At 42.1% G+C, this 26,077-nt stretch overlaps 1 protein-coding gene across 1 annotated transcript in view; it reads right to left on the reverse strand.

Annotated features, from left to right (window-relative positions):
• Positions 1 to 26,077, reverse strand: part of BRWD3 (bromodomain and WD repeat domain containing 3) — a 75,487-nt gene that overhangs the window by 14,814 nt on the left and 34,596 nt on the right. The window contains exons 18-33 of the mRNA XM_081180119.1: positions 22,886 to 23,053; positions 22,580 to 22,763; positions 20,294 to 20,387; positions 18,186 to 18,335; positions 16,969 to 17,045; positions 10,690 to 10,867; positions 10,014 to 10,130; positions 7,932 to 8,039; positions 7,052 to 7,176; positions 6,467 to 6,549; positions 6,104 to 6,215; positions 3,976 to 4,037; positions 3,694 to 3,849; positions 1,544 to 1,664; positions 960 to 1,085; positions 393 to 528 (exon numbers count right to left, since the gene is read on the reverse strand). Of these exons, the coding sequence (XP_081036245.1) occupies positions 393 to 528; positions 960 to 1,085; positions 1,544 to 1,664; positions 3,694 to 3,849; positions 3,976 to 4,037; positions 6,104 to 6,215; positions 6,467 to 6,549; positions 7,052 to 7,176; positions 7,932 to 8,039; positions 10,014 to 10,130; positions 10,690 to 10,867; positions 16,969 to 17,045; positions 18,186 to 18,335; positions 20,294 to 20,387; positions 22,580 to 22,763; positions 22,886 to 23,053 (1,997 nt within the window). The remainder of the gene's footprint in view (positions 1 to 392; positions 529 to 959; positions 1,086 to 1,543; positions 1,665 to 3,693; positions 3,850 to 3,975; positions 4,038 to 6,103; positions 6,216 to 6,466; positions 6,550 to 7,051; positions 7,177 to 7,931; positions 8,040 to 10,013; positions 10,131 to 10,689; positions 10,868 to 16,968; positions 17,046 to 18,185; positions 18,336 to 20,293; positions 20,388 to 22,579; positions 22,764 to 22,885; positions 23,054 to 26,077) is intronic.

The raw sequence follows: 26,077 nt of genomic DNA on the forward strand, positions 1-26,077 counted from the left end.
TCTCCCAGATGTTTCCCAAGCAGCCTCAAACTATGTCTGCACACTTCTGGTATCTGTTTTGCCCTCCTCATTCTGCACATTCTTGCAGACCAGGGGAAGGGGAGCTGGTCACAGAAGGAGAGGGAGAGTCCTTTGATTTTTTTCAGCAGATCCTTGACTCCACCACCCGCTTCAGCCTCAGAGTCTGAACTGCTCCCCGTCACCAGTTCTTCCTGCTCACTCAACTCTGTTGCCCCTTCAGCATTCAACCCTTCCTCCCAGGCTTCTCCCTCTGACCTCCCCTCGGTATCCCTTCACTAGTCCCCTGGCTCTGATCCTTCCTTCCCCTTGGAGGCTCTCCACTACTCCTCATCAGCCAGCCAGTCCCTGACAGGTAACTAAGCAGCACTCACAGTTCTTTTCCCAGATGAGGTTCCTGGACCATCCGAATCAGCATACGTTTCTGTCACCTCTTCTTCATTTGCGCTACTCAGGTCTTCGGCTTTCACTTTGTTATACATCTCCAGAATATCTTTGCAACTCTGATCCCTAAAGGATAATATGATTATCAGCATTGGGGCCAACAGAGAGTCATGGACTGTTGAGACTGTAAAAGCAACATCGTCCTTGCCCAGACGGATTACAAATTAAGGGCTGATTTGTGTGTAATTGGCATATCATGCTTGGAACCCACATGCAACACCACTTTGAGTTTATTAGCAGATGGTCAGATCATGTGGGAAGCAGGGCTTCTTCATGAAAAATTCCCAGTCTTATCTCCATAGATAGGACAGGAGAAAAGTGAAGGAAGAGGTGATGGGAGAAGAAATTATTTGGTAGCATAAAGAAAGGGATGTGCAACACAGATGCACACAATGCAACTGCAATAGTTCAGGAAACACCTTGCTGATCAGAGAAGTTTTAGGGAAAGTATTTGGAAACTGTGGAAATGGTAGTTGGCAAGAAAAGTGACAGCTCACCCAATGTAGTGAAGTAAGACATCTGTTACTATTTTGGCTGCTTTAACTATAGGACTATCGGGCTCATTGAAAGTCCTAGCGTTATGTTCAATATATCGTACCTCCCACATTAGTGCTGATATTCTCCTGAAAAAGGAAGAGAACAAATTTATAAAATTAATAAAAACAAATTAATAAAAACAAAAAGAAATATGTGCTATGCTCATTCTGTAACCTAAAATCATTTTTACAAAGCCTGCATGTGCTTTTCATAAACAATAAAGTCTCAATCTGGCAGAAGAGCAAAATACAAGAAGTAGGGAAAACATCAACAATTCTTAAGAGCCAGGAAATGAAATCATGAGTGATTGGGAAACAGGGCAAAAACAACACATCCTGGTCTACATCAGAAATATAGTTAACGGGAGAATCTTAGATGCTGCAAGTAAGTTACAACTCTCTTGCAGCATTTTCCTGATTAAGCAGAGCTGGGGAAAAATTCACTAATACTACAGCAGATACAATTTAGCAAAAGTTAGCAACTTTTTTTAAAAAAGACAAGAGATACTAAAAAATAGACAGTGGAAAGAAATAATCAATCTGACCTGTAAAATCTGTTTTCAAGTCTTCTCCTTATTGTGGTGAGGTCAGTTGGGTAAGCAACAACAGTGCAATATAGAGGATAGGCACTAAGGTCCACTGGGACAGCAAAAGGGTTGGATATATCTTTAAAAAGGTAGCAAAGAAAGCTGATTAAAGTCCACAAGCTATGCCGGAAGTCAAATGGTGAAACTTAGAAGCATTGTATTGTATTGTATTGTATTGTATTGTATTGTATTGTATTGTATTGTATTGTATTGTATTGTATTGCATTGCATTGCATTGTATTAATGCTTTTAAAAAAAAACACCTGCCCAATAAGGTAATATGATGATCAGTATAGTACTTAAAATTATTGTTGCCCTAACTATGTCATGGAAAGTTCACCACCTTACAAACTGACAGCAAACTGTGTGCAAGAGCACGAGATGAAACATGTAATGGATGCCCAATTACAATGATACAGTGGTACCTCAGTTTAAGAACAGTCCTGTTTATGAACGATTCAGTTTACGAACTCTGCAAAACCGGAACTAGTGACTCGGTTTGCAAACTTTACCTTGGTCTAAGAACGGAATCCAAAGGGCACCGGCCGTGGGAGGCCTCATTAGGGAAAGTGTACCTCGGTTTAAGAATGGACTTCTATAACAGATTAAGTTCGTAAACCGAGGTACCACTGTATATAATTAGGAAGAAGTGTCCATGATTAGGAAGGGAGTGAGCATGGGAAAAGACAGAGACATGCATGTTGGACAGAAAGAATCGGCTAGGGCAGTGAAATGAAAAGTAGGGACCTCAGGGAAGCATGGTAGATGGGGCAGAGGCTAAAGGTAAAGAGAGACCAAAGAAGCAAAAATGGATGTTGGCGGGGGAAGAGAAGAAAAACTCTGCATGGAGCATTAAATAAATTATTATTAATAATTGTTGTTGTTATTGCCACCTGCCCTTCACCAGAAGGCCCCGCAGTGGGTCGCAACAATTTAAAATCCACTATTAAAAAATAGCTAAAACTAATTAGTCACAGGAATAGGGTGGGCTCTGAAAACACACATCTTAGGTGTGAAAGGCTAGGGGAGTGTGTCTTCAGCATTTACTGAAAGCTGTACAGTGAAGAAGCCCGAGACTTCTCTGGCTTCTTATACAGCAAAGGGGCCACCACAGAGAATGCCCTGAAAAACAGTATTGCGGTTGCCTAAAGAGAGCCCTGGGAAACAAAATAAAAAAATTCCTTCCAGTAGCACCTTAAAGACCAACTAAGTTTTAACTTAGTTGGTCTTTAAGGTGCTACTGGAAGGAATTTTTTTATTTTGACTATGGCAGACCAACACGGCTACCTATCTGTAACTGGGAAACAAAGAAGCAGTGGTGCCAAAGTGCATGGGGTTGGGAAGGGGACATGAATTCGAACTAAACAGGTAAGAGAGATCTTCAGACACAAGTTCAGTTTGCTAGTATATCTGTTGCTGCACTTAAAAGCTGTATGCAAAGCAGTCAAGCTACAGTGGTACCTCTGGTTAAGAACTTAATTTGTTCTGGAGGTCTGTTCTTAACCTAAAACTGTTCTTAACCTGAGGTATCACTTTAGCTAATGGGGCCTCCCACTGCTGCTGTGCCGCTGCCACACAATTTCTGTTCGCATCCTGAAGCAAAGTTCTTAACCTGAGGTACTATTTCTGGGTTAGCGGAGTCTGTAAACTGAAGCATCTGTAACCTGAAACGTCTGTAACCTGGGGTACCACTGTAGTGTGTGTCTATTGTAAGGTCCTTAATACCAAATAAATGTTTACATACTTTCTTCCGGATTTCTGTTTACCCAAATCCTAGCTTCACATCAGCCACATGCCAGGAATCACTTATCGACATAATTTTTCCACTCCAGCTGGTGATTACAAGTTCTGAAACTAAGAATAGTGCCCAAGTTTGCTTTCCCCCACTCCCAATACCTTGTCCTCTTGTGATATGTCTTTTAGTTTGAAAGCGTGAGGACAAAAACTGTCTTATCATTGACATCTGCAAGCCATTGCAGGAACATTCTTTAACTGAAGAGTGAGATAAGAATGCTTTAAAATAAGTGAATAGATATGCTAAGGGTGTTGCCATCTGTGTTTGTTGGTCCCTGGCATCATCTCCAAGTCTTCTTTTGAGGCCCACATACCTAAGGATAGAAGCTGATCAATACCGCGAAGAACACGCACACATTCTTCATCTCGGGAATGGGATCCCCATTCACCTTCCTGTGGTTTGTACAGCAAAGATGCCAGCTCCTCTGTTGTCACAGGAACACCAGCCCCAACCTCCTCCGGGTAAGCAGCTACAGAAAACCAGGGTCAGGGGGGAGGGAGACAGAGACAGAAAGACATACCCATTAGAGCCTCTGCCACTGTACTTATTCACAAATTATTGATACCCAATGAAGGGGATGGGGGAACATATTTACTTCCTTCTGGAATTGGCTCCATGTCCCAGGGGCTCATCTTTTCTCTTTCATTATTGTCCCAGCTGTTAGAACAAAAATTGTATTTAAAGACTTAAAACATACACAGATCTAGTGCAGAACAGTAGCAGTGGCCAGACAGCAGGGTCTCCAAGACCAGTTTCAGTGCCCAGAAATATTTATATTGGTGGAAGCAATCATTCAAGTAACTAGTCTGAAGCTGCTAAAGCATTTATTTCAACATTTATCACACTGTGACTACTTGTGAAGTGACTGAAAGCTGCATCCAACCACGTGTTGCATGCAGCATTCAGCCATAAAGAGAATTTAATTCTAAATCAATCACACCATGGTGTGTTATCAAGTGCTGCAACAAGATATAGTCTACATTTTATTTATTTTAAAGCATTGATATAATGATTTTTTGCTTGAGAAGTCTCCAAGTAGTTTTAAAACAAGCAACTGAATACTAAGCCAAGTGAAACAACAAAAAACATTAAAAGTTTTAAATTCACACACATATACAGACCACATCAAATAAAAAGTTCTTTTTAAATACTGTATATAAAAGGTAAAGGACCCGTGACAGTTAGGTCCTGTTGCGAACGGCTCTGGGGTTGCGGTGCTCATCTCGCTTTACTGGCCGAGGGAGCCAACGTTTGTCTGCAGATAGTTTTTCCAGGTCATGTGACCAGCATGACTAAGCCACTTCTGGAGAAACCAGAGCAGCGCACGGAAACGGAGTTTACCTTCCTGCCAGAGCGGTACCTATTTATCTACAGTGGTACCTCGGGTTAAGAACTTAATTCGTTCTGTAGGTCTGTTCTAAACCTGAAACTGTTCTTAATCTGAGGTACCACTTTAGCTAATGGGGCCTCCCACTGCCGCCACCCCACTGCCACGCGATTTCTGTATTCATCCTGAAGCAAAGTTCTTAACCTGGGGTACTATTTCTGGGTTAGTGGAGTCTATAACCTGAAGGTAACCCGAGGTACCACTGTACTTCCACTTTGACATGCTTTTGAACTGCTAGGTTGGCAGAAGCTGGGACTGAACAACAGGAGCTCACCCTGTCGCAGGGTTTCGAACTGCCGACCTTCTGATCAGCAAGCCCCAAGCTCAGTGGTTTAGACCACAGCACCACCCGTGTCCCTTTTAAGTATACACACACACAACAGCAGAAGCATAAGACAGTCATTAAATGTCTTGCAAAATAAAGAAGTCCAAAAGTGGATTATATTGGTGCCTCTAAAGCCTAAGGAACCACCACTAAAAAGGCCCCATCTGTGACTGACAAAGTAGAAACCACTTGGAGAAAATGAGATCACAATGTTTAAGCATGTTAAGAGGGGAGAAGGCCAGAAACTATAAATTACCACCAGCCTACATAGTTACAGCATAATGATGTAAGAGGTTGCCTTATACCTGGGCCAGACAGCCCCAGATTGGCCAAAATCATCCCACCTAGAGCAACCCATGGCTGTCATAGGGAAGAGTGGTTAGGCACCAGAGAAGGAGGAGAGGCAGGCAGCCTCTGCCTCACTGGCATACACAGCAAGCAAAAGCTTTGGGCTGTTTATCCCAAGGTGACTCTTTGCACTAATGGAAACTATTTCTGCTCATGGAGTTAATGGAACCCAATTTTGTCAACCCATCTCTACCTCCTGTGCCATATCTTACACTTTCCCAGGTCTCCCAACCCTTAAGAGCAGGTTTTTTGGCGATATGGAAGGCTGTAGGAGGTAGGAGAGATGAGGAAAAACTAGGTGCCCCACCCTGCGTAAACTGGACACAACCTATTGCTTTTTCGTAAGCAATGTAGCTGACTGCTAAGTAGTTGCTAAGCAGTATAATGCTGCTGGCTCTTTGCTGCTGAGATAGAATGTTTTAAACGTCTAGTCTTGTTTTGTTGCTGTTAAGTGTGTATTATGATTTTATTTTGTTAGCTGCCTTGTGGATCCTTATGGTTCAAGAGACAGGTACAGACACTGTATGTACATCATTGTATCAATCAGTGAGCGTTTTTGCTTAATTCACTTAGAAATACAGGCTACAGAACTCAGCTTTTCTTGCAGTGGACTTAAAAAAAATGCATCAAAGTACACACAGCCACACTCATAGTCATTCTTACTGAACACTGTAGCACTGGAAGGAGCTATCAGGATAATCGGACTGGAATGGTTGTTGACTCTCTACCGTTCCAAACCACCATGCATCATCTATTATACTGCGGAATCTATCTCCTGCAACAGAAAAAGTTGGAATGAGCCAAGTGATATATGCAGAAAAAGCACAAAAATACTAATAGTGGTGTGCATTTTTTTTTAAGAGTGTTGTTTCTTTTTTGTTTTTCTCATTAAAACATATACATTGCATTTAAAATATAGTCATTTACAAAATGTGTAAGATTACATCAAATATCAATCAAAAACTAAAATCAGAAAACATTTCATATGTTTAATATGGAGCTAGCCAATGGTAAGCTAGCACTCACCAATCTGCCAGTTCCTTTCTTTGGCTTCATTGTAAAACTGATGCAGCACAAGGAAATCAATAACATCTGGCATATCATGGTACCTGTGAAACAGAAGTGGAATAGCTCTTCAGAAGGAGGTAGTACAACCACAGATATGGCTTGAGGGTAATTATGATATTGATTCATATGTGTATTAGCAACTTTGTATTAATGTAACATTTTTATATGAAACTGTATTTTTGCAGCATTTTGTTTGTTGCTGCTTCAGTTTTTTGTACATAGCTTAGAGATATTTTTAATATATTAAGCAGTACAGAAATTAAATAATCAATCAATCAATCAATCAATCAATCAATCAAAGAAGCCAGGCTAAATACTGCAGGGTGTTGGTGCACATTTTCCACCCTTTTGATAACATTTAAATCATGTTCTGTGCTTCCCTGCCATGTGATCAAATACACTGTCCACGTCTTGATGGCACAGGAATGTAATGAGCATGCTTCTTTACTTAAATATTATTAGGGATACAAGTTTTTGAATTAGGTTGGGGGGGAGAGAATGTGAGTTGGTGATGGACAGGCGCCCATTTAGCCAGCAACTTACTTAATGGAAAATGATTCACCAGTCATTTTGCCTGAGGTTGGATAAAGAAAGGCAAGCTTCAAGCAGCAAAGTGTAGGTGGTCCAACTTCATACTTAATTCCCACAATCTTCACAAATTCTTGTTCCTGTTTGTCAAAACAGCACTGGAGGTCAAAGCTTAGTTGTGCATGTACATTTTCTTTGAAGCACATACACAAAGGGGGTTGTTTTAAACAAGTGTGCATTCCCAAATTGACCATAAAAAACAAGTGTCCCCCCGCCGCTGCTTTTCATTCTACATTGACCCATTTTTCATTCTGCATTAACTCATACATTCATGTCCACATTCTCACATGTATATTTATAACCTATCGCCTCCACACATCCATACTCCCTATTACTACTTTGCACGGGAGTTGGAGGGAGAAGCTCAAGAATATGATGGCAGGGGAGAAATTCAAGTTCACAAATGCAGATGTGCGGTTTCTGATAATGGCCTCTACACAATGTGAAGTTGAATGTGACCTTCAAGCCAAGTCCCACACTCCTGGATATCTGCTCTCTGCTTGTGACACAGTGTAATCTGCACCAGGTGAATTAATCAGATAGATGCTTCTGCACAGGATTATTTTGCCTCAAGTCTCCTTAAGTCTCTGTTGTTGGCAGGATGTGTGACTCAGACAGGTAGAGTATATGATTTGCACATGGGAGATCCCAGGTTCAATCTCTGGCATCTCCAGGTAAGGTTGGGAATGATTCCTGCCCCAAAGCTTGGAGAGCTACTGCTGATTTGTGTAAGGCAATAGATTAGTCAATGGTCTAACTTGGTATTAGGCAGGTTCACTGGGTTTATTCAACCCAGTGATAAAAAACAACAATATAACTCTGAAGGTCCCCTTACCCTGAGTTCTATTTTATTCCATGGTTGTTTCTGCATGTTTACACTGTAGATCTTTGCCTTTCGAACTGCACGCACATAAGCTTCATGCCCTTGCCTGAAATAGATTACCTGAGAGGAAGAAAATTAAATGACACTCTGATTCACAATACACCAAGCCTCAGCTTTCAAAACTTATCCTTAATTTGGAAATAAATATCCCAAAGTAAATAAATAATGCTCCGCTTGCTAGCTCCTAAACATGCATCATTTGTGCATGCCAGGAAACACAGGGGAAAAGAAGAGACCTCAAAGATGCAGAAAGATCTATGTATTAAGGTTCGATGTACGTATTTAAAGAAACAGGACTTCCAATTCTTCGGGGATTGCTAAAACAATCTTCTGTGCTACGTGACAGAGCAGACTTTCCAACCTGATGTGGAATTTCCAGTAATTTTAAACTTGTCTTATTAAAACAATGTGTATAAAACTGTATTAAAATCTACATAATGAATTTTAAAAGATTTTAAAAATAATTATTCCCAAAACGCCTGAAACATTTAATCTGGGGATTATAGGGGCAGAGGTTCCAAAGGAAATAGTTATGTTGTTTATGTTTATGTTTATGTATGCTCCTACCACAGCCAGAATCTTGTATGTACAGAAATGGAAAGAAAAAGTCCCAATGAAAGAAGAATGGATTTTAAAGTAATGGACTATGTAGAGATGGCGAAGTTGACAGCAAATACAAGAGATCAAAAAGATGAGAATAAACTATAGCCAAATGAAATCACAAGCAGGATTTGAATAATAGGCAAGGGAAGGAGAATAAATAAATGACTGCAATGTAAGTTATAATACAATAGAAAATAAATGGCAGCAGATAAAGGAATACAGCAGGTACATCTTGGAAGAACGGATGGGAAGTCAAAATGTAAGAAATTATTATACTGAAAGTGAATTGAATGTCAAATTTTGTATGTGGGGGGGACTAATAAAATTATTTTACAAGATATATAATAAAATGAAATAAATTGCATAAAATGATTGCCAAGTACTTGCTGTTATCTTATATAGGCCTGAGCGTAACAGAAAAGTTAAAAAGCGAAGTGGCAATGAGATGAGACAAAACAAGATGGCTGGCTGAATCTAAGCAGAGAAGTATGAGGAAGACACCTTCCGTCAGCCCCAGTGCTTCGTCCTTGTTGGGAGCTGATCGATTGTCTGACGAGGTTCATGAAGCTCCTTTTGCACGTCAACTTACTACAGCTGAAATAAAGAAGTTCATTGCCGAACTCATTCAAGTTCCACTGTGGCCCTGTCATGCTCAGTCTATGGAGAGGTGTGTGCAACAAGTCACAGAGGCAGCAGGGCTACATCAGAGGCCAAGAAGCAAGTTGGCAGTTGATGTCCAAGAACGAAGCAAAGCAAGACCTGATGAAACTTGTTTAAGTTTCTTATAAACTGATGTCATTCTTTTCTAATGTTGCTTTATGTTGTACACTTAGTAGGATATGTTTTATGCAGAGAATTTAAAGTTTTTATAGCATTACCTGACATTTTGAGAAGGCAAAATTAAAATTAAGTTTGTTTTTCTAAAAGCAGTTTCTGTGCTACTTAATCAAATGTAGATTCACCCAGCTAAATGTTGTCCAATCACAAAAAAAATTAGCAGATTTTAATTCCTCACACCCCAAATTATATACAGTGGTACCTCAGTTTTCGAACATAATCCATTCCGGAAGTCTGTTCGAGTTCCAAAAGATTCAAAAACCGAAAACTGAAAGCGGAAGCCTCAACCCAGCCAGATGGGCAGGGTATAAATAATAATTTATCATCATCATCATCATAATCAAAGTGGAAGCCTCAATACAGAAAACTCAAAACAGAAACTGCGTTTCCTGATCGACTTCCAAGGCGCATTCAAAAACCGAGGCATTTACTTCTGGGTTTTCAGCATTCGAGTTCCAAAACGTTCGACTATGGAGGCATTTGAAAACCGAGGTACCACTGTATTTAAGACCCCTCACTGCAGAAATTTGCAAAAATTAGGTTTCACCCCCTAAAATGACATGCCCTACTCCAGTTAAATAAACAAATAGCTACCTCATCCCCCATTTGTGGAACGAAGGGGGAACGCCGCGGTATGGTATCCAGTATCCAATGTGGAGCAAACCATTCTTCAGTGGGCTCACCATCCATCGAAAGCCGTCCACTAGGTTTCTTAAAACAAAAGCATTACAGAGTTTAAACACAAGTACCGTAATTTTTCGCTCCATAAAACACACTTTTTCCCTCCTAAAAAGTAAGGGGAAGTGTCTGTGCGTCTTATGGAGCGAATGTGTGGTTGATTGCTGGCTCCCTTTCTGGCCCCATCCCCTTGCCCAGGCCTCCACTGTTGAATGTTCTGCAGATGGAGGCTGTTTCTTACCCCAGTGACATGTGACTGGCTGATTGGATTATCTGTCTGGAAACTCTAGAAACGGCTCCCTTTCCTTTCCTAAAGAAGCTGCTGAACTGTGAGTTGAACCCCATAAAAACAGGATTTTTCCCCTTTGCAACGTAAGCTCAATAACTTTGAGCTGATCTTCAAAAAAGGGGGGTTTTCCCCTTTGCAAAAGAAGCTGCACAACTTTGAGCTGATCCGCCCCAAAAAGGGGCTTTCCCCCTTTCCTCCTCTTAAATCTAGGTGTGTCTTATGGAGCGAAAAATACAGTAACTGGTTTACCTTTCCCAAAAGGGGGGGGGGGTGTAAAAGTTTTATTCAGAAAAGCCTAAAGACCTTTTTCCTTGTCTGTTTGGGTTTTTTGCGTTTTTCTTCCTGTCCCTTCATATCTTTCATATTTTCATCTTCAGAACTGCTACACATTTTGCGAGTTGCCTGTCTTGTTTGTCTTTTCGGAGGTTGAAGGTTTATTCCGGCATCTGCAGTCCAGTCAGAATATTCACTGGATGAATCGCTGAAAGATTCACATAACAAAATTCTTAGAAAACCCATTTTGTTCCCAGTGGGACATATTTTCAGGGCCACAAAGGGAAGACCAGAGCTTCCTGGTTGGGGGTGGGGAGGGGGAATTACTGATTATACTGGATGAAAAGCAAAAGGAAATAAAAACCCAACAACAGCCAAGTTAGGGTTTAGAATATATATAAACTAATACTATATTTCACAAATACCTTTCAAATTAATATATACCTATTTTTATAACCACCAAAATATAAAAGGAAGAAATTGATGTGGCTCTAGGGTATATGAAATCATTTGTAAATGATGAGCTCCATACGAAAGCAAACATAAAATCCTTCATTCATGACTAATATCAAAAGTGGTTTTATCAGGAACTCGGTATCATGAATACATTTACACATCTCTACCTGGCAGATCTACTGATATTGAGGCCTATTCAATTTCTCAATAAGAGAAAAAGTAGCGTTTAATGAGTGCTGCCACTCTTCCTTCTCCCAAACCATGGAAGACCCTCAACTCTGTCTGTGCCATGTAGCAGCACTGAGAAGAGAAATGGGGAGGACAGCAAATCCACCTCTACCTAGCAGCGCTACTGCCCATGAGGCCTTTGAGCTTCATCAAGATAGAAAGAGAAGATAAACACCACCTGTTGGTTATTGCCACCTCCTTTTTGTTTTTTGCTCTGTTGCTATGGTGGCCAAGGACGTAAGTTTTTTGCCGTCGGTGCTTGTGGGCAACAATTTACAGTGGTGCTCCCAAGACGAATGCCTCACAAGACGGAAAACCCGCTAGACGAAAGGGTTTTCCGTTTTTGAGCTGCTTCGCAAGACAAATTTCCCTATGGGCTTGCTTCGCAAGACGAAAACGTCTTGCGAGTGTTGCGATTTTTTTTCGCTTTCCCCCCCTTTTTCTAAGCCGCTAAGATGCTAATAGCCTTTTAGCCGCTAAGCCGCTAAGCCTTTAATAGCTGCTAAGCCACTAATAGCGCTAATCCGCTAAGCCGCTAATAGGGTTGCTTCGCAAGACGAAAAAACCGCTAGACGAAGAGACTCGGGGAACGGATTAATTTCGTCTTGCGAGGCACCACTGTATCTCAGTCAAGGCAAGAGCCTGCATGGTATGGAGAGTGGGGGTCAAAGTTAAATAGATTCCCCTCCTTTAAGGTAGTTTAAAAGTTGCTGCTGTTGTTCAGATCAACAAGGTAGACAAACCAGAGCAGAGAGAAATTAGGGAAACCACTTTGTGGAGTGAACAAAAGGTAATATAGATCTGTTTAGAACAGAGGACTCAGCTGACCCAAACTGGGAAAACCTGGGGAGCAGGATGGCTCCTCCCTCCAGGAAGAGGAGGCAGAAGACTTGAAGGTCCCTGCCTATCCAGGTGAGTGGGAGGAACCATCTTATTAACTGAATGTGCTCCAGCCCACTCTGGAAAACAACAGTATCGAATGCTGCTGAGAGTGCAAAGAAAACGAGCAGGATTGCGCTCCCCACATCGCCGATAAATGTTATCAAGAAGGATGACCGAGTCCATACGATGACCATGTCTGAATGCATCCAAGTAATTAGCTTCCTTCAAGCATGCCTAAAGCTGGACTGCAACCACCTTCTGAAGCACCTTGCCAAGTAAGGGGATATTTGTCACTGGGTGATAACTGTTTAACACTTCTAGGTCCTGTGAAGTCTACCCCCCCCCTCCATTTACTTTTTACTGTATTTTCATACTACAACCAAAACAACAATATTGACAAGGCGCAATATAGATAATGTTTACAGCTATGTTGAGTATATGATGGAGGCGTTGTCAGTTTGGAAATGAAGATTTACCATTACAGCATAAAAGGAAGGAGATTACAACAGTGCCGTTGATTAATAGTAAGTACATTTATTCTGAGACAGTGTGGTGAATGTAATTTAGTTGTTTTATTTATTTGTTAAATTATGTTATTTATAGTATAGAACTATACTTATTTATAGTATAGTTTTCAATAGTTATTTATTGAATGTTATTTATTTCTTAAATTTATTAAATGTAAGTATTCCATGTTACCTGACCCGATGGGGGTTATAACAAATGTTCATTGGTGTGCATATATGCTATAAATGGCCACCACTATTTCAACACCCCCCCTGAAAGGACCTTAATCACCCAGCTGTGGTATGCTAGATGTTCTGAAAGTGCTACATCCCATATTCTATCAAGCCAACCCTTCATGGTGAATCCTCTTGATTTCCAGTGCCTCTCTATTTCTAAGCTGGCCACTGCTAGTAATAGAGCTATTAATTTTGGATGTAATATATGAGGACCTTTAGAAAGTGGAATCAATAAAAAGGGCCAAAGAAGGGTCAGGCGTTTTCTGTTTCATAATATTCATAATAAATAGATATTTTATCAAATACAGTGATCCAAAAATCTTGCACAAAACAACACTCTCACCACAACCCATCCAACATTCTGGAGATTGATTCTATTCAATTTAACTGGGGTCCAATGCCATCTATGTATTGTTTTGAAGGTGGGTTCTTGAATTCTGCAGACATGGTTTTAAAAGGTGATCTAACCCATTTAGCATTCTATACTTCATCCTGTAACTCCAGTCCCATGTCAGTCCCAGACACTCCTTTCAAACATAACATGTTACCAGTCCATTCCAAAAGAAGTGCCTTATAAATACAAGATGTCACCACTTCTGAATTAGTGACCCCCTATAAACCCTGTTATTTTCAGGCCATGTGAGTGAGTCCCTAATTCAGACCTAAACTGCTGCTGAGCAAAAGCAAAAGCAAAAGATATGGCTCTTTATCATAAGACACCAAAACCATTTACAGAATAAAATATTTGAAACCTATTAGGACAGATATCCAAAAGTTGATACAGCTCCTCTTTTCTTAGTACAGTAGTTTATTATTTTTATAGGTATTGCATATTCTATACTCTTGCTCCCCCTACTGGCAAATTGATAGTATATTTCTATATCTTTTAAAGTTTTCATGCTCCAATATAGGTAGGTGTTAAAGGAAAACTGTAAAATGCCAATGATTTTGTCCAGCTTCCCCTGGACCTGCATGGTTGCTTTAAGAAAGGCATTATTTAGACCTGTAATCGTCATCTTATTAAGGTTTTGAAAAGGTAGTACTCTTAATCCAGAAGGGTCTATGCAAAATTCTGCATCAACCCATGGAATAAACCAATCTCTGACCTGGTAGATGTTTCCAAGACTACATTTATCTAGCTATCTCTGCTGCCATCCTATCCAAGTAGGAGCTTGCGTAGGATAGCAGCAGGGAGGTTTTCCTAAGGAAGGGGTGCACCACTGCCTCCTACAAGGCAGATGGCACCTCCCTACTCTCCAATGAAGCATTAATCACTACAGGGATCCATCCAATCTCCTAGAGCTAGTTTTAAGAAGCCAATATGAGAAAGTGTCAAGGAGGCAAGTGGTTGGTGGCAGTTCTTTAAGCAGCTTGTCCATATCCCCAGGATGCAATAATCTAAACCAATCCAGTATAGATGGAACAGATGTTGCTCTATAAACTTCCATTGGACTTGGCATCCAAGTCTGTCTGAACCTGAACAATTTTGTCTCTGAAGTATCTTTGCAAAGTTGTTATAGCACACCTCTGAAGGCGTCAGAGCATCCGTTATTGGCCAGATCATAAAATCCCATTCACTATTCTGAAAAGTTCTGCCAGACAGCTAATTGAGGGTGCAATGGTGGCAAAGAAGTAGGCTTTGTTTGCTCCCACCACTGCTACGTTGTAGGCATGATGGTGCTTCCTCACGCATGTTTAGTCGTTTGCACCAAATCATACATCAACTGTACTGTAGTCTCTACCCCTCCTATTTCACCCCACACAAATCACTGGAATACTGAGGCGATCTATGTGCTTGACAGTGAGGGCACTGCTCTGCTGTCATTTATGCTATGGTTGTTTAGGCATGTTACAGCAAACCAGCTTGTCTAATAAGGTAAAGGTAAAGGACCCCTGACAGTTAACTACAGTCGCAAACGACTCTGGGGTTGTGGTGCTCATCTTGCTTTACAGGCCAAGGGAGCTGGCATTTGTCCACTCCGCAGTGTTTTTCCGGGTCATGTGGTCAGCATGACTAAGCCACTTCTGGTGCAACAGAACACCGAAACCAGAGCAGTGCACAGAAACACTGTTTACCTTCCCGCTGGAGCAGTACCCATTTATCTACTTGCACTTTTAGGCATACTTTCGAACTGCTAGGTTGGCAGGAGCTGGGACCGAACAACAGGAGCTCACCCCATTGTGGGGATTCAAACCGCCGACCTTCTGATCGGCAAGCCCAAGAGGCTCAGTGGTTTGAGTTATGCTTTTTTGGGTTACAAACGTTTTTAACCCAGAAGTGAGTGATCTGAGCTCTCTGAAGCCTCGTCGCTGCCTGGAGCCAAGCCCGGACATCCGCAGAGCCTATGGGGGCTCCACGAGCCAGGCCCCAACATCTGAGGGACCTACGGAGGCTCCGCAATCAGCCTCCAGCCGCAGGAGCTCTCTGATGACTCCACAAATGGCCAGAGCCAGGCCCCGACATCCGCAGGATGCCCAGCAGGTCGCGTCCCAGCCCCAAAGTTAGGTAAGGAACAATTACCTAACAAAGACCAAGAGCAATGAAGCTGTTAAGAAAACAAATATGAGCCTGGACCAAAAAGCCCTTTACCAACCCTTGCCCCACCGCCAGCTGTAGCAAGATGGGTGGCATCTAGCCAGGTAAGCCCACCTACCCTGTGGGAGGGGGGGAGTGTAAAATTTTGGGATTCTGCAAGGGATTTTGGGATTTATTTATGTGAGTCTGCTCTGTGCCTTTGTCTCTGTTTTGCATAGGGCTAGGAGATATATTGATAATATTGTCCAATACCAGTTTCCAGACCACAATGCAATGACCATTTAAAAATAATTGACAATACATGGCAAATCACTGTGTGTGTGTGTCCGCGCGCACACACACACACGAGCGCATGCACAGACATAACATGTGTTTGCCTGGTAGCAGTTGGCAGAAAGCTCGGTTTCATGAAGCCACTGCCAATGCTGAGTCACTGACTTCCCTCCCAGATGTCGCAAAAGAAAAAAACCAAACATATTGCCCTATGTCGTTCACACCTCTTTCCTCCCTTGCTCCTGTGTGTGTGTGTGTGTGTCTGACTTACCACACATCCAATCTTTACACTCCCCACCCACCCAATTTCCATGCTCTTTTACCCAGCCACATGCCCAATCTTCACTCCCCCCACCAGCAGCTATCTCCAAAGACTGAGCCTTCACCCACCCTGCATAGTTCCATGTTTCAGACACTGTGATATATCACTAAATCACAATGTTTAGCTGGTGATATATCATGATGTTGAAAACCAGATATCTCCCGGCCCTACATAAGTACCTGAGTAACTTCTCCCCCTTGGTTCAAGCAAGCATACTGTGTCTTGTCCTATTTGAACCTGGGCTATGCTTTACAAGTTGTAAGCCAGAAATAAGCCAAGGTTTATTACTGGTTTATTTCTGGCTTACTGCTTAGTTTGCATGAAACACATAAACCACATTTTACATTCATACAATATGACAAAGCATACTTGACTCATTTGAGCCAAGGTGGGGGATGGGGAGAATTGGGAGAAACTATTGTAATTAAAAACATGGTTTAAAATGTGCAATTGAGGCTTTACTATAGAGACGTGTCACTCTAGACACACGCGTGTTTAATTCTGGGGGCCATCAAATATGTTATATGAATTTATAAGTTATTTACTTTTTTCCTTTACATTTTTTACAGCTTGGCTGTTGATCTGCTGTGATTATCTTGTTCAGACTCTGCAGAGGATGAGACTAACAACAAGGGGAAGCAGGTAAACTGAAAGGAAGAAGTTAGCACTCACAAGTTTATTTGCTATCAGTTTAGCAGATAAAAATCTGCACTAATTTCTGTTACCTGTACAAAATTCTTGTTGTTGAGCAGCAAAATGTTCCTATGTAGAGCTGTGCACACCGTGCCCTCCCCACATTAGGTGGCCTTGTATCAAGCAGCACATTCATTGTGAAATATTCCCCTTTAAAACAGAGTAAGAGAAATTACCTAGAGCTGCTTTCACTTTGCCATGCAGTGACATTGTCGTCCACAGACGCATCACTTGTGCCACCTGTGTCATCTTCCTGAGAGGGGAAGAAAAGAGAAAGCTTTGTCCATTTGCTCTATCACTTTGCTACAGTCACAAATTTGCTAGCAGAAAGATGAGTTCCCTCTCATATTGCACACCTCCTGTTATGTGTAGGTCTAAAAGACACTGTCAATAACTAAATGGGGAAGGGCTGCAGCTCAGTGGTAAAGCATCTGTTTTGAATGCAGAAAGTCCCAACATCTTCAGGTAGGGCTGAGAGAGGCTCCTGCCTGAAATCCTGGAGAGCTGCTGTTGCCAGTCAGTGTAGGCAACACTGAGCTAGATGGACCGATGGTCTCACTTAGTATACAGCAGCTTCTTATCTTCTCAAACTGACTCAAAGGAGTGCAAAGAAAGCACCTGTGTCCATCTTTTGACACAAACTGTAAAATCCAAAGCTGAGCATTAAGCAAAGCTTTAGTAACTGCTCTTGACATTAGATACAGCGGGCAAACAGAAAACTGCAAGGGAAAACATCTTCCATGAACATCAAAGCTGTCATTACAGCATTCCAGAACTAGCAGAGTGCCAGACTCATAACAGCAGTCCTGTTAAGGGCAAACAGCCAGCATTTCTCCCTCCAGAATGTTTGCAGACCTGCAGATTGGACTCAAATAGCAATAAGGGGAGATAGCTGAATTAATAATTATACTAAGCATCTGTAAGCATCTTATAGATGTGTTATAAGGATTACAATTAGAAAATGCAAGAGAAGAGCTGTAATTCTTACAGCAACCCTATGAGGTCATACTATCACCCATATTCTCAGACAAGCATGCTTTGCATAAAGCCACCCAGTAAGTTCATGATAAAGGCAAGATTTGAATTGGGGGTTCCTGTTTCATAGCATCTAAGCCACTACGCTACACAAACTCCCAACCATAACAATTTGAGGGTGATCTAAATAGCTGGTAGGGGTTTTTGTACTGGCAAAACCAACCTGTTCACAGATCACTGCCAGCTCCTAATTGTCCAACTGAATTTGTCTTGAACTCATTTCCAGTCTTACTTCTGCTAATTGTGACAAAACTCTAACTCAACATTTTGATCATATTTGGTAATGGTTTAAAGTCCACTTTTTATTTTAATGCTTTCCCCCACTAACACGATTTAATATAATAACCAGACACCTGACCTCAGAAGAGCTTTCAGAGTCTTCCTGAGTATGTGAGCTTCTTCGTACACCTTGTGAATGATGATCAAAGGTGGAGCGTGTTTGGTAAGCATGCTGACGCTTGCGTTGGTTTCTTCGCAAAGATCGCCCACTGCCGGGTTGATAATCACACTTTCACAGTACCAGGGAAGAACAGAACACAGAATTTGAGATTACAGAGGAAAGTTTGCAGCATCGAACATCAAGATTGACCAAATCTATGCAATAATGTAGGGCTGGCTCATGCCTGTAATGCTGAACTATGGCTCTCTAACAGGTGAGCATTTTTATTCAAAACCTTGGTTGAAGTATTTGAAACATCCATTTTAGCCAGTAAAAGGGTCTGTTTCATTATTCCAGCCTTAATATTCATTGTGTAGATAAAGTTCTTTTCCTCACTGTACCCAAACCCCCAAGTGTTTCAGGAGCATACTGCAGTATAAGCTATAATAAACCCACAAGCAATGCAAATTAAACAACTGAGCTAAAAGCAGAAGTAGGGAACCTGTGGCCCTCCAAATGTCAGACTCCAACTCCCATCAGAGGCTAGAGGTGATAGGATATTTATTGGCAGGGAGGCCGTGAGTAGCACAGTGAACAGGACACCATCAGAATCCTTAACCTGCCTCATGTGTTCAACACAAGTTACAAACACTTTAGATCTGTACTTAGGCGGGGGTGGGGTGGGGAACAAGAAACTTGGGGGAGAGAGACTGAATTCTTACAAACTATACGGTGGCACCTTGGTAGTCGAACAGCTTGGGTCCCGAACAAATCGGCTCCTGAATGCCACAAACCCGGAAGTGAGTGTTCTGGTTTGCGAACATTTTTCGGAAAAAGAACATCCAAAGCAGCTTCTGATTGAGCGCAGGAAACTCGCCTTAGTTTTTGAACCAAGCCGAGCCTTGGTTTTCGAACCATTTCGGGAGTCAAATGGACTCCTGGAACAGATTAAATTCGAGAACCAAGATACCACTGTACATGGGGGGGGGGTCTGGTCTGATGTTGCCCTGAAGACTTAGACAGGCAAAGATTGGGGGGGGGGGCACAACTCTGCCCCTGCTGGCCCAAACTGTGGGTGAGTGAGATTATATTTAAAACTGGTCTGATGTTTAACAGCAGTATCTTCAGGCTTGAGGGCTGGCTGACAGGACACTGGTTCCCCAGTTGGAGGAGGAAGAGCCAGCATGCAGCAATCAACAATTAAGCATTCAACACCCTCTGTATCTGCCCTGTCTCATGCCTTACACCATACCTCCCACTACCTGCAACCACTATAATTGGAGCCTCCTTGCTCTCCCTACCTAATCCCTTACGCTTAAAAAGGTAAAGGACCCCTGACAGTTAAGTCCAGTCGTGAACGACTCTGGGGTTGCTGTGCTCATCTCGCTTTTCTGGCCAAGGGAGCCGACATTTGTCTGCAGATCATGTGGCCAGCATGACTAAGCCACTTCTGGCAAAACCAGAGCAGCACATGGAAACGCCATTTACCTTCCCGCCGGAGCGGTACCTATTTATCCACTTGCACTTTGATGTGCTTTCGAACTTCTAGGTTGGCAGGAGCTGGGACTGAGCAACGGGACCTCACCCCATCGCAGGGATTCAAACTGCCAACCTTCTGATCAGGAAGCCCTAGGCTCAGTTGTTTGGACCACAGCACCACCCACGTCCCCAATCCCTTACTCTTACTCCCAATTTATTAATGTATATGAATATACATGGAGTTTGTCCATTTATCTGTGTAGTCTGAGGACATGAACCCACTTGCATCATTCTTCCTAAGATGAGGAGGCCCAAATGAGATACCCTGCAGTTCCCTGGCTCTCTACTCAGAAGTCAAGTTTAAAGCTACGCTAAGCTTATTCATCATATTATGCACCACCAGCCTCATTCCCCTGCAATTTATGTGGAACTTTGCTCTTTTGCACAAGCTTGGATACTCCCTAAAAAATCCTGGATGCCTGTGGTATTTCAGCCCTTCCTCCCAATAGCACTGCCCACCAAAGCATTAAGATCCTATATCTGTGCTTGGCTAGCTAGCTCTTAGCATGGAATACACAGGATTTCTGAAAACAAGCAAAATTTCTCACCCTTTGTAAAGTATGGGAAGGCTTTCTCTTCTTTTCAAGAGTATACAGGTGAATTTCTAATTCGCCTTTTGCAGCTCGGCATTCCTCTTGAACTCTTAAGAAGATGGTAAGTTTGGGTTAATCTTTGAACCTTTAAACATGTTCTTAGATTTTCATCACCCTGGCTTCCAAGCTTTTTTTTTTTTTCCTCTGGGGGGGGGGGCGATTCAGAATTTTCCCCGTCTATTGAAGCTAGTGTACTTCAATCTAGAATTCTATATGCACTCCTGCTATGTGTTCATTTCAACAGAGAGATTAGATCTGCATGCACAAAAGAAAGACGCAACAGCCACTACTTAACTGAACGGGGAAACTGTTCTGGATGCGAACATTTGATGCGCAAACTGGAGCTTGCTCAGCCAGGATAGTTGGTGGATAAGTGTGGTCTTTATTTTGCACTTAAAGAACAGGCGTCAGTGCAGGGTGGCTAAAAATGTAATCCTGTGCAATTTCCTGTGGCAGGCCACAGTGAGCACAGCAGAGTTTATTCCTGAGTTCACATGTATAAGATTTCATGCACAAAGCTAACATTTCTCAAAACTGCAAATTTAATGGGATAAGAGAAAAATATTATGCTTTTAGGACTTTTTGAGCAAATCAAATGGTCTTTGATTAGAGCAGTTGTGGGAAACCTTTCCCAATTGGTGAGCTGGATCCTGAGCTCCCCTACCCGGGGAAGGCCACTTTGACAGGTGAGGAGGACTGCCCACCTATCAATCACCTGCCATCAGCATGACACCAAGCAGTCAATTTTTTCCTTTGTAGCACAAACTGAGCTCAAGCTGTGCTGCAAGGAAAAATCCAATCCAAAGTTACCACTGATAAGCTGATAAGGCACTGTTCAAGCCTGGCTTTTGGCTGATTCCAACCAGTTTGCTGTTACTCTCAAACAGCTGAACTGCAGCAACAGCAAGTCTCCCTTGCAAAAGAATAAGCAGGAGTGCACTTTAAGGCTCCAAATTGTTCACTGGCAGCTACATCACAAATGACGTCAGGTGTGGGGCAAGTGGGTGTGGTCTTGGAAAATGACTTTGTGGGCCAAACAGGGACTTGTACTAGGTCTAATCAGGCCTGTGGGCTAGAGGTTCTTCATTTCCAGATTAGAGGGATCCTTACAGCAGCGTCTCTAGGAAGGGGTAATTTATCAAACAATGCCCCTTGCAATTCTACAAGGACTGGAACAAAGGTGTATAGAGTGCTGTGTTTCTGTGGTGCTGCAACTGGTGTATTCATGTTCCAAGTCCAGCAAAAGCAAGGGATCACTAGAGAAAAGCAACACAGCTATGTAAACACTATACTTGGGGCCTTGTTGCTTAACCCACCAAACCACATCTCTCTGCTGCCTACGTCTGTCAATTTCAAGTATGAACTGGTGAAGAACCAGCCTTGACCTATGCATTTGTTACCTAGGCTGTTGTGACATACTCCCTCAGTGAAGATGGAATAATTAAAGCTTGGTCACTCCCTTTCTAAAACAACTAAGAATTCAGATATTCTCTGCATGTGGTAGTGTATAATATAAACCTGCAGCAAGGCCTCTTGATGCTGGGGAGTGCAGTGAAAACCTATTCCCCAAGCTAGGCAGAAATCAAAGCTGAGGCACAATGGAGACAAAAACTCTTTCTATTAACATACATTCAAAAAGGAAAACGCTTGAAGGTTTCACTATTAAAGGCACGGTATTTATTTTCTCTCTGAAATGCCATTTTAGGTTTAAACTTCATTTATAATTCTCTACAACAGAACTGTTTCTATTAAAAGTATCTCCTCCTACAATTACTATTTGCTTTCCCTCTTCCTAAAGTATCTCTATCCTCTTTCTCAGTCTATTTCCTCCACCTGAGGAAATTAAACAGGCTTATCCTGCCAGACAGACCCCTAAGCACACCTAGCTACTTTTGTAGCCAGGCTCTATCTGCCATGTAAACTTTCAAATTTCTTTACCAGCCCCATACACTCCTGATTGGCTGTTTCTCTCCCCTGCCATGACTGGCTAAGGGTTTCCAAGATGATGACCTACAGGTATGTCCGTCAGTTAAACCTCCTACTTTGGTTAGGTTTAGAAAAGCTAAAGAAGGGAGGTGGTGTGACAGCAAACAAACAAACAAACAAACAAACAAACAAACAAACAAACAAACATACTCTGCTGATCTGTAACATGGGTGGTCCTTAAAACGATTCCAGGAAGATCATGGCACACACATGCATAAAGACAAAACCTGAAATAATTCTAAACATTGTTTTTACCTGCTAACCCCAGGATGCAGCTCATTCACCACCACTCTCCTACTCCATGCCATGAGGTCCCTCTCCGTGGCCATCTGACTTCTAGGAGCGTTGTGGTGCATCTGCCGAACACCTTCAATTTGACCACTCCGTCTGAGCCCAACATTTGGGGGGGAAGCTATATCCAAACTTGGACTTCTCAAAGCTACCAAAACAAACCAGAAGACTAATCAACTTCCCCCACCGTGTTTGTTGTATCAAAAGAACACCAATGAACACTGAATCCTTCTACACTTGTCTAGAAGAATAACTGGAGATGACTCTTACCATTAGCAGGCTGCAATCTGATTTGCAGAAGATTTGGAGTAGCTTCACTTCCATTAAGTCTTCTCTGATCTTGCTCTCGTTGTAGCTCCCTGATCATTCCATCAAGGATGCTTTCTTCTTGGTCATTAGTTTGCTGCCCAATCACCTGCTCCACAACTTCACCATCACCTTTGCAAGAAAAAGAGCATCAAGTGAGCATTCCGAGATGTACAACAATACTTTATTAGCGTGAATGCCAAAAGGTGTGCCATGGGAGACCCCGAAGCAGGTTACCATGTGCCCATCAAGAACCTTGTGCTAGCCAGTGAGCCCGCATGCTAGTACTGAACTGAACTATTTTCCCTTGACACACAGGTGAAAGAAGAGCCCCGTGCAACTCAGAAGACTGCATTCTCCATTTAAAGTAAGAATTAAACGTAGGAACCGCTTGCTCATTAAAAAAAAGGAACTGTCATCTGGCTAGGTGTTTATGTATGCACAATATTCATCTTGCCTGCAGGTTTAGGATCCTATCCAACGCAGAGCCTGGAGGTCTCTTTGGAGGTCAAGGCTTGTGATCCTGCAGATAAACCTTACTCCATCTGGACTGGAAGAATCTCACAGTAGTTTGAAAACAACCTGAAGAACCCCATCTCAGGGACAACTCACTCGTCCCCCCATAATCCATCAAACCCTTCTTTCAGTTCCTGATTCCCACCCACCCCCAGGTCTCAAGAGCAAATGCAGCAACAGACCTGACAGGAAGTCCAAGGGGCCAGAGGAGCACCTACTTGGCTCACAGACAGTTCTATTGCTGCAAGTCTACGTGGAAGGGACTACTTGGGGGGAGGAAGGTGATCCTGCTGCAAACAATGACCTAGCAGAGCAACTGACAGTGATTATAAGTCTTCTATGAACCTGTACTGGGTTAACATATCATCACTGTCATCATCTTATTTGTATGCCACCATTCCATTCCATAGTTAGAAACCATGACTCCAGCTCCAGCCTGGATCAGCACCAACTGGAAGCAGATCACCCCTATGGATTCAATCTTTTACACCTTTGACCAGATCTCATTTGTGTTGTGTATTTGTTGATTTTTCCAAGTCTCCCTTGTATGGTGTAATTTTCTGGCCTCACTCTGCTAAAACGTTTTTGCAGGTGATTAAACCTATCTATAAAGGTTAAAACATAATGCACCTGATGAAATGGTATCTGACCAACAAATATGATACAATAAGTTTGTAGGTCTTTAAGGTGCCACTAGACACTGTTTTTCATTTCTCTTTATTTTATTCTGAAACAGACTAACACAGCTCCCACTCTGGAATTTGTTCCTAAAGATATTATTGTCACACTTGTCCTAGGACAGTGCTACTCAAAGTGGTAGTCCCTGGACTACTGCCAGTCCATGGGCCATCAGCTGCTAGTCCATGATGAGTTTCCTGCCCTCCTTGCTGAATGTGTGGGTCTCTTGCACCAAGCAGCAGATCCTGCCACCACTGCCACCTCTCTTTCTGCTTTTCACTGCTTCCCACCAGCTTGAGCAGAGGTGAGTCTTTCATGGAGCACTAGGCCTTGCAGTCTTCCAGGCCTGACTGCCTGATTGGGCAGGTATGATGACAGTGACAGCTATTCTCTGACCAGTCAAGAGAGGGGTGAACGAGAAAGGGGAAAAGACCTTCATCAGATCACCCAATAAGAGTTGTGGGGAGAGGAAAATATTATTTTGACTTCTTGGGGGGAGGGATTGGACTGCAGTCCCGTGTGAGTTCACTTGAGCCCTGTATAAGGAAGCACCTACAGGCTGTTCTAATCTGAATCACAGGAACAGGAGTGTAGCCAGTGGTGGAGCTAAATTTTGGGGGCCCTGAGGCTTGAAATGTTGTGGGGGCCCTTCGCAACCAGCAACAAACCACTTCCTCAATAGGCTTTTTCCACAACTGATCAATTAAAAAAAAAAAGTAACTACTACATCTCAGATATTGATTTAAATTGCTGTACTGAATTATCTCACATGTACAAGTCACTGGTGTGAATAAAAATTTCCTTTGCCTTTTAGTTTCCAAGCTACCTTAACACTCCACCTTTATAACATCTGAACTACTGACTCTCAAACTTCAGGATTGTTGAAATATATATAACAAAAAATTAATCATTTTGAGTTGTGTGACTCAAATTGGGTCTATTTTAAGCAATATGGGCTAAAGTCAGTATTAGGGCCCCTCTAAGACTAGGGGCCCTGAAGCTTAAGCTTCATTAGTTTCATAGTAGACGACGCCCCCGGGTGTAGATGCATGTAAACGGATCAGGATCCTGTCTCATGAGAGCCTTTTCTTTGGGAAACACCCAGCTGAATCCTGAACAGCTCTGCACATTCATTCACAGAAGCTCCACTGCATTGGCTTACTCCCAAATACAAGGAGTGTGCATGACACCTTTCTCCCCCACTGCTAATCTTTGCAAGCATATCTATCAGATAAACCATACCAGAATATTTTTCAAAATTACTTTTTTAAAACACACCTCTACACACACTTTCCCAGATTTATTTATTTATTATTCCTTTTCAATAGCTGGTAGTTAGATGTTGTGGGTCACCATGGATGGGGTAATGCAATACAGATTTATCACAAATAATTCTAATTGTATCTATATTGTATCAGTTCTCTAAATCTACACTCTGGTGTTAACTTCATTTCTATTGGAGTCTGTATGGAAAGTGACCACGCCCCCTTACTTCTGTCTACATGCGACCCAGTAAATAAGATCTTGACGCCTGGTAACTCTGATCAAGCCTCTGATAGTATTTTGAAAAGGATTAGACAGTCCCCACAATTCGAAGGGACCAAATTCCTGGACTCAAGACAAAATGTTACACTGAGAACAACCCTTAGTAACTCACATTCTATTAAGGTAGTAATAACAGCTTACTCCCAAGTAATAGACAACTGTGGTACAATAGCTAAGCCTGCATCTGTTACCCTCTCTAATCCCTCCCCTTGGTTTGACCAGGAATGCTATACAGAGAAAAGATTGCTCAGAATATCGTTCAGAGACCTTTGCAAAAAGGGTGACGATAAAACCAAAAAAACCAATTTTACTCATAGGAAGTTATATAATGAACTTATTGCTAAGAAGAAGAAAATATACCATCAGAATAAATGGACACACTTAATAAATGCAGTAAAAGTGAATGATCATAAAACC

The sequence above is a fragment of the Podarcis bocagei genome (assembly GCF_964188305.1).
Source record: "Podarcis bocagei genome assembly, chromosome: Z".
Taxonomy (NCBI): domain Eukaryota; kingdom Metazoa; phylum Chordata; class Lepidosauria; order Squamata; family Lacertidae; genus Podarcis; species Podarcis bocagei.